General features: G+C 53.8%; 1 protein-coding gene across 1 annotated transcript; it reads left to right on the forward strand.

Moving 5' to 3' along the window:
* Positions 1 to 2,618: 2,618 nt before the first annotated feature.
* Positions 2,619 to 6,323, forward strand: LOC126635941 (feather keratin Cos2-2-like). Its single transcript, XM_050307615.1, has 2 exons — positions 2,619 to 2,732; positions 5,979 to 6,323. The coding sequence occupies exons 1-2, from the start codon at positions 2,619 to 2,621 to the stop codon at positions 6,321 to 6,323; spliced, it is 459 nt and encodes a 152-aa protein (XP_050163572.1).
* Positions 6,324 to 8,062: the final 1,739 nt, after the last annotated feature.

Below are 8,062 nucleotides of genomic sequence, written 5' to 3' on the forward strand. Positions count from 1 at the left end.
ACAAAAGGGAACAAAAAAAAAAGAAAGTCTAAAAGGAAAACAGAAAGCTGAAATGCTTTCCCTCCATCCCCTCCTCTGTTTCAGACTCAATTCCCCTCCATTCCTGGTTCTGCTGCTTCCTCCACCCTCAGGCAGCACACGCGGGGAGGATGGGGGTGTTGCAGTCAGTACACCACAGGATCTTTCGGTGCAAAAAGGGACTCCACTGCACCTGCACAAGAGAATGCAGCAGGATTTGGGCCTTTTGTCCTAAATCACATGTTCCTGCCACTGAGACACAATGGCCAGGCCCTGAGACTGAATTTTTGGGGGATCTGTGGAAAATCTGTGCTTGAAAACCCGAGGAGTTTGACTCAAAGCCGCTTGATTCTCCCTGAGAATCCATCCTACACCTCAGAGCAGAGCAGTCCATGCACCTGGTGCCTTGAGTGCAATAGACACTTGGAGGAAGGTCTCAGCCTCTGCCTCCCTCAGCACAGGCTGATGAGCTGTGCAAGAGCATCTGGCACTGGCTTGGCCATGAGGAGCCCCTGTCCCATCCCAGACACAGCAACACTCCCGCATAAGGCATCGATGGCTCCTTGTGCAAGGGCAGCCCTCTGCTCTGCTGGCTCCTGGATCCTCACAAGTCTATGGGACCAGACGGGATCCATCCTAGGGTAATGAGGGAGCTGGCAGAAGAACTTGCCAAGCCGCTCTCCATTATCTTCCAACAGTCCTGGCTCAGTGGGGAGGTCCCACATGATTGGAAGTTGGCAAATATCACCCCAATCCATAAAAAAGGCTGCAAGGCTGACCCTGGTAACTACAGGCCTGTCAGCCTGACCTCGGTGCCTGGCAGAGTTATGGAGCAGATCATCCTGAGTGCAATCACACAGCACCTACAGGATGGACAAGGGATCAGACCCAGCCAGCACGGGTTTAGGAGAGGCAGATCCTGTTTGACCAACCTGATCTCCTTTTATGATCAGGTGACTCACCTGGTGGATGAGGGGAAGGCTGTGGATGTGGTCTATCTGGACTTCAGCAAAGCCTTTGACACTGTCTCCCATAATATACTCCTGGAAAAGCTGGCAGCTCATGGCTTGGACAGGGGCACTCTGTGCTGGGTTAGGAACTGGCTGGAGGGCCGGGCCCAGAGAGTGCTGGTGAACGGGGCTGCATCCAGCTGGGATCCAGTCACCAGTGGTGTCCCCCAGGGATCGGTGCTGGGCCCAGTCCTGTTTAACATCTTTATCAATGATCTAGATGAGGGGATTGAGTCCATCATCAGCAAATTTGCTGATGACACCAAGCTGGGGGGGAGTGTCAACCTACCGGAAGGCAGGAGGGCTCTGCAGAGGGATCTGGACAGACTGGAGAGTTGGGCCGATTCCAGTGGGATGAGGTTCAACCAGGCCAAGTGCCGGGTCCTGCACTTTGGCCACAAGAACCCCCTGCAGCGCTACAGGCTGGGCACAGAGTGGCTGGAGAGCAGCCAAGTGGAAAGGGACCTGGGGGTGCTGATTGACAGGAGGCTGAACATGAGCCAGCAGTGTGCCCAGGGGGCCAAGATACCAATGGCATCCTGGCCTGCATCAAGAACAGTGTGGCCAGCAGGAGCAGGGCAGTGATCCTTCCCCTGTACTGTGCGTTGGTGAGGCCACACCTTGAGTATTGTGTTCAGCTCTGGGCCCCTCAGTTCAGGAAGGATATTGAGGTGCTGGAGCAGGTGCAGAGAAGAGCAAACAGGCTGGTGAAGGGACTTGAGCACAAGTGCTGTGAGGAGAGGCTGAGGGAGCTGGGGTTGTTTAGTCTAGAGAAGAGAAGGCTTAGAGGTGACCTCATCACTCTCTTCAACTACCTGAAGGGAAGTTATAGCCAGGTGGGGGTTGGTCTCTTCTCCCAGGCAACCAACAAGAGGACAAGGTGACATGAGCTCAAGCTCTACCAGGGGAAGTTTAGGTTAGACGTTAGGAAGAAATTCTTTACAGAGAGGGTGATCAGGCATTGGAACGGCCTGCCCAGAGAGGTGGTAGATTCACCATCCCTGGAGGTTTTTAAAAAGAGATTGGACATGGCCCTTAGTGCCATGATATAGTAATTAGAGTTGGATCAGGGGTTGGACTTGATGATCTTGGAGGTCTTTTCCAACCCAATCTATTCTATGATTCTATGATGGCCACCCCAGGGGGGACCCCTGCACAGGAGCTTCACAGACTCTCCTGACCAGGTCTATGTCCTTACCTGGCCAAGAAACATCATCAGCTGGGGGCTCTTGTGAGGACACGCTGGGATGTCCCTCCCATGGCAGTCCTTGGGCAGGCGGGCGAGAAGCACGAGAGCGATGCCCAATTGCTGACACCTTTGCCACAAACAAGACCACAGGAATGACCCAGGTGAACATCACCTGCATTCACAGGATGACAACAGCCCTTGATCTGAGACTTCTGCCTGTGCTGATGCCTTTCTGCCCCGGAAATCCTTGAGATTCTCATCCCAGCACTTCCAGAAGCTTTCATATAGGAAGGCACGTGGAATTAGGCAGGAAATGAAAAGGCAGCAGTGCAGGAAACCAGGACACAGCTCCTACCATTAGCTGGGATGGTTCACAAGTGGCATGAGCTGGTGAGAAAATTATGACTTCCACAAAGGTGCCTGTGGGCCTGAGGCAGAGCAGGACTGCTATAAAAGGCAGCCCAAGTCTCTGCTCCCTCAACCACTTTTCTCACCTCCTTCTCCTCAGGAATCAGGTGAAACCAAGTATAAACCCTTAATCTTTTGTAAGTAAAAGAGAGTTAACCTGTAACCTTGTGAAAATAAAGCACATCTCAGGAATTATTTTTGGGAGCAGCAGTACTCACAGGATGTATCTAATGTCCAAGTGATGGGTGCAATATGGTGCTTCACACCCCAGATACAGGACCTGAACTGGTACAAACAGGACTTGTGGTCTGGCTATTAACCCAGGTGGCAGAGAGCCTGCACAGCAAGGACAGTTCAAAAGTGTCACCAAGAGGAAGGTCTTGAGCCTTCATCTGACGACCCTCAAAGACCCTCTGGGTGGTAACACACGCACAAGGAGGCAGAAACCATGGAAATGAGTTCTGAGAAATAATTGGCTTAAACCTGCCCATTCCAAGAACTGTAATGACTAGGAATACTGTAAATGTACATAAGAGGCCTACACTGTTCTGACAGGTGTGCATGTTAGGGGAGATGTCACCCGTGCTGCCCAGTGCCCCAATAAAGGGAATACCTCCTGGATGACACTTGGTGGTCACTGAGTTTTGTCACTTCAGCATGAAGAGCCTTTACTAGAAAAGATTCCTGGCAGGAATGTCCACTGCAGTGGAGAGAAGGCCACAGTGGAGCAGGTCCTGCTGCTGGGACCTGTTCACTGTCAGGGAGATGTGCTGCAACATTCCCTCTGCAGGAGGGTCTGGACAGTCTGGATATCTGGGCCGAGCCCACAGTGTGAGGTTCAACAAGGCTGAGTTCCAGGTCCTACACTTTAGCCACAATAACCCCCTGCAGGCTGGAGGAGAGCGGTTGGAAAGAGGCCCAGTGGGAAAGGACCTGGTGTTGCTGGTGGACAGTGGTGGAACAGGAACCAGACTGTGCCCAGCTGGCCAAGAAGGCCAAGGGCATCCTGGCCTGTATCAGGAATAGTGTCCAGCAGGACCAGGGCAGTGAAGGTGCCCGTCTACTGTGCATTGGTGAGGTCACACCTTGAGTGCTGTGTCCAGTTCTGGGTCCCTCAATTCAAGCAAGGCATTCAGGTTCTGGAACAAGTCCAGAAGAAGGCAATGAAGCCGGAGAAGGGTCTAGACAGTATAACCTGTGAAGAGAGGCTGAAGGAGCAGGGGGTTTATCTTGGAGAAGACAAACCACCAGATTTCTTCCAGCAGCGCTGCTTTCCAGCCTCTCATTCTCCAAAACATCCAGGGTTGCCCCATTCCAGCTGCAGAATCTGGCACCTCCCACAGTTGAAGTTCCCATGGCTGCTGCTTGCCCAGCTCTCCAATCTGCCAAGGTCTCTCTGCAGGGCCTCCCTGCCCTCAAGGGACTCAACAGCCCCTCCCAGTTTTGGGTCACCTGCACACTTGCTCAGAGTCCCTTCCAGTGCTGTGTCCAAGTCATCGATGGAGAAGTCAAAGAGCACAGGGCCCAAGATGGAGCCCTGTGGAACCCCCCTAGTGACAGGCCACAGTTTGATGTCACCCCAGTCACTGCCACCCTCTGTGCCCGACCCGTGAGCCACTTGCTCAGCCAGCACAGGATGTGTTTACCCAGCTCTGAGCTGGACAGTTTGTCCAGAGGGATCCTGCGAGACACCGCACTGTGAGCTTTACTGAAATCCAAAAAGATCACATCAGCTGGCTTCCCTTGATCAACCAGGTGGGTCACCTTGTCCTAGAAGGAGATCAGGTTGCAGGAGCAGGACTCTCCCCTCAAGAAGCTGTGCTGGCTGTGACCAGTGACTGCATTGTCTTTCAGATGTTTTTCAATACCTCCCAGGAACACCTTCTCCATCAATTTATCAGGTCCTTCATGAAGTGAGACTGACAGGCCTGCAGTTCCCAGGGTCCTCCTTCCTTTCTTTGTTGAAAATGGGGACAATGTTTACCAGCTTTCAGTCAGCTGGGACTCACCAGTGCTGAGTACAGGGGGACAGTCACTGCCCTGGTTCTGCTGGACACTAATCCTGATACAGGCCAGGATGCCCTTGGCCTTCTTGCCCAGCAGGGCCCAGTCTGGCTCCTGATCAGCCACTGTCCATCAGCAGCCCCAGGTCCTTTTCTGCTGGGCCTCTTTCCAACTGCTCTGCCCTCAGCCTGTAGAGCTTCAGGGGGTTATTGGAGCCCATCTGTAGCACCTGGCACTTGGTCTTGTTGAACCTCCCTCTGCTGCCATAGCAAATGTACCCAGCCTGTCCAGACCCTCCTGCAGAGGGAATGTTGCAGCAGAGCTCACAGACAGGATAACAGGTCCCAGCAGCAGGACCTGCTCCACTGCGGGCTTCTCTCCACTGCAGTGGACATTCCTGCCAGGAATCTTTTCTAGGGCGGGCTCTTCATGGGGTCACAGCTTCTTTCATGGTACATCCACCTGCAAAGGGCTCCACCAAATATCTGATCCCAAATACCTGATCTCTTTTCTGTTGCTGATCCCAGTCCTCACACGTGAAAAAGCTCAGCCCTGCCTGTCTGGACAGAAGCTGGACAGAACAGTGAATGCAAGGGAGGTGTAGGAAGAGATGAGGTTGTGGGCTGTGCCGAGGCATTGCTGTTTCACATCCCCACACCTGTCCGTTTGGAGCCATCATCCCCCTGTTAATCTTTGCTTTGGATTAGCCAGGGACATGTTTGTGAGCTCCAGGGGAAAGGGCACAAAGCAAAATCCACTGCAGGGAGTCCCCAGGGGCCACAGGGTCCCCAGGAGGGTGGTATTGGGTGGTGGTGACAGGACAGGAAGGGAAGAGATGTTTCCATTCACTGGGATCATGCAGGAAAATTGTCACTTATGCAGCACGGCCTTTGGGCCCTGAGGCTCTGTGGGGCCAGCATAAAAGCCAGCCTGACTGGTGGCTCTCTCAAGCCCTTCTGCCACCTCCTTGTCCTCAGCAACCCAGTGAGTGGACACCCCCTTTCTCCTCCCCTCTCTAGCACAGGGTGGAGCTTTGCAGCCCATCCCTGCTCCTTGTTGTTGTGGGAGGGCTCTGGGATGGGGGTGGTGTGGGCAGTGGGCAGAGCGTGTGTTGTGGCCAGAGGCTGAGCTGGGCTGAGGGGGTTCTTTTCCTGCAGCTTAGGCAGGAGCAGCCCTGGGCCTGGCTGATGTGTGCAGGCCCTGCTGGGCTCAGGGCAAGGCTGCCTTGTTGGCCCCTGCAGAGCCTGTCCCTGGCCAGGCAGCAGCAGGTGCCTTGGCTTGCTGGTGGTGCTTGGCGGGCTGTTGCTGAGGTGTGCGTGTGCTCTGCTTGCTCCTGCCCTGTGTGCCAGGTGCAGCCCCAGGCTCGAGACATGTCGTGCCCTGAGAAGTGCCAGCAGTGCCAGCCCTGCAACCCTTGCTGCCAGCCCTGCGGGCCCACCCCGCTGGCCAACAGCTGCAATGAGTGCTGTGTCAGGCAGTGCCAGAGCTCCACCGTCGTCATTGAACCTCCTGCTGTGCTGGTGACCCTGCCCGGGCCCATCCTCAGCTCCTTCCCACAGAACACCGTGGTGGGATCCTCCACCTCCGCTGCCGTTGGCAGCATCCTCAGCTGTGACGGAGTGCCCATCAACTCCGGGGGCTTTGACCTCTCCTGCATCACCAGCTGCTACCCTTCCAGATGTGGGCCCTGCTAATGGCCCTGCAAACATCCTGGGGCAACAACCTGCAAGACCTCTGATTGTTCTTCTGGACTGAAAACAGAACTTTGGGACACAGCATTTAGACTTTCTACCTCTTCTTTCCTTCTCTCTTCTCTCTCTTCCCTTCCTGTCCTGTCACCACCACCCAATGCCACCCTCCTGGGGACCTTTTGGCCTCCCTCCCTCCCTCTGCAGCGCAGGCAGAGGGACACCCGCACTGCATGTCAGTGGCTGCTGCTGGTGCCCTCTGTGAGCCACCTCCTTTGCTTCTTTAGACTTAATAAAGTTGTTTTGCATCCAAGCCTGGGCCTCTGAGTCCTCTTTCCTTCTGTGGCAACTCTTCCATTGAGCTCAGGGAAGAAGGTGGAGGAAGCAGAGGGTGGGACTCTCTGCAGTTGATTTTCCTTTGTGCCCTTTCTCTTGGAGCTCACAAAGCTTCCCAGAATTGTTGTGGATGCCTTAACCCTTGAAGTGTTCAAGGTGAGATTGGACAGGGCTTTGGGTTTAGTAGGTGGCATTTCTGCAAAGCTTTTGGGGATAGGATGTGTGGAAGTAAATGGTCACCAAGTTCCTTCTCAACCCAAATAAATTTCTGATGGAATAGCTTTTCACTGGGCCATCACCCATATGACAAGTGTGCTGAGTGTTGGGCAGAGTTGATTCCCTTTTGGAGACTGTTGGAACTGAGTCTCTCAGACCAGCAGGAGCCACTGGACCCTTCTGACAGAGCCCATCCCAGCAGCCTTCTCCCCCAGCACCCAAAACTTGCACATCTACACAATACAGAGTGTCCAACACAGAGCGAAGGAGAACTCGATGAATAAGAATTTCAACTGCAAAGCACCAGTCCAGGCATCAGAAAGGGATGGATGTAAATTTGAATAACTTAAGAAGTGATATTTCTGCTCCCTCAGCAAAGAGGGAATTTGCCTGGCCTCCCTCTTAATGGGGAGATGAGTTTGTGTAATTTGGCCCTGAATCACATGTCCCTGTTTGCCTAGACACAGTTGCTGACAACTCTGATTCAGCTTTTTGGGGGCTATGGAAATCCTGGTGCTCAAACACCCAAACGAGTCCACAGCTCTTTGACTGTCCCAGTGCCACCCAGAAGGTCTGTCCTACATCTCCCAGCAGAGCAACATCTGGACCCTGATCCCTTCAGTTCCACACACACTTGGCACAGGCTCTCAGCAGCATTCCATCCGCAGGGAATTGATTCAGGGATCAGGGCCTGCTCAGGGGACAGGAGTTCTTGGCTTTCCCCCTGAACAGAAAGCAACAGGTGGAGGGTGCAGGAGGCAGAGGCTGCATTCCAGTTGTCTGGACACTTCTGTGCAGGGTGAAGGGCAGCGCTGTTCAGCTGGAGATTGGCTCCTTCTGGTGGGGGCAACCACTACTCTGTGGTGCTCAAGGAACACCCAGGGCAGAGCCAGAGCTGGAACTTTCCTGTGCCCTCCTGATGGGCATCACACACACAACTGACACACGTGTGCTCGGGAATGTCTGCCTTGGACCCTGCAAAAATCTGGACATGCACAGCAGCACAGAAAAACATAAAAAAGTGGGATCTCTGCTAAAAATATGTAGGAAACACCCCCAACAGATGAGGACTCAAGTAACCTGGGAACTGACCAGGCCACAGAAATGCCCCTTGTCTTCCCAAGGGACCTGCTGAGAGGGTACAGAGAGAGGATGAGGTCAACGAGATGGGCACAGTTTTCCTGAGGGCAGTT

The sequence above is a fragment of the Myiozetetes cayanensis genome, unplaced genomic scaffold, assembly GCF_022539395.1.
Source record: "Myiozetetes cayanensis isolate MyiCay16 unplaced genomic scaffold, myiCay2020 scf1209, whole genome shotgun sequence".
Classification (NCBI taxonomy): domain Eukaryota; kingdom Metazoa; phylum Chordata; class Aves; order Passeriformes; family Tyrannidae; genus Myiozetetes; species Myiozetetes cayanensis.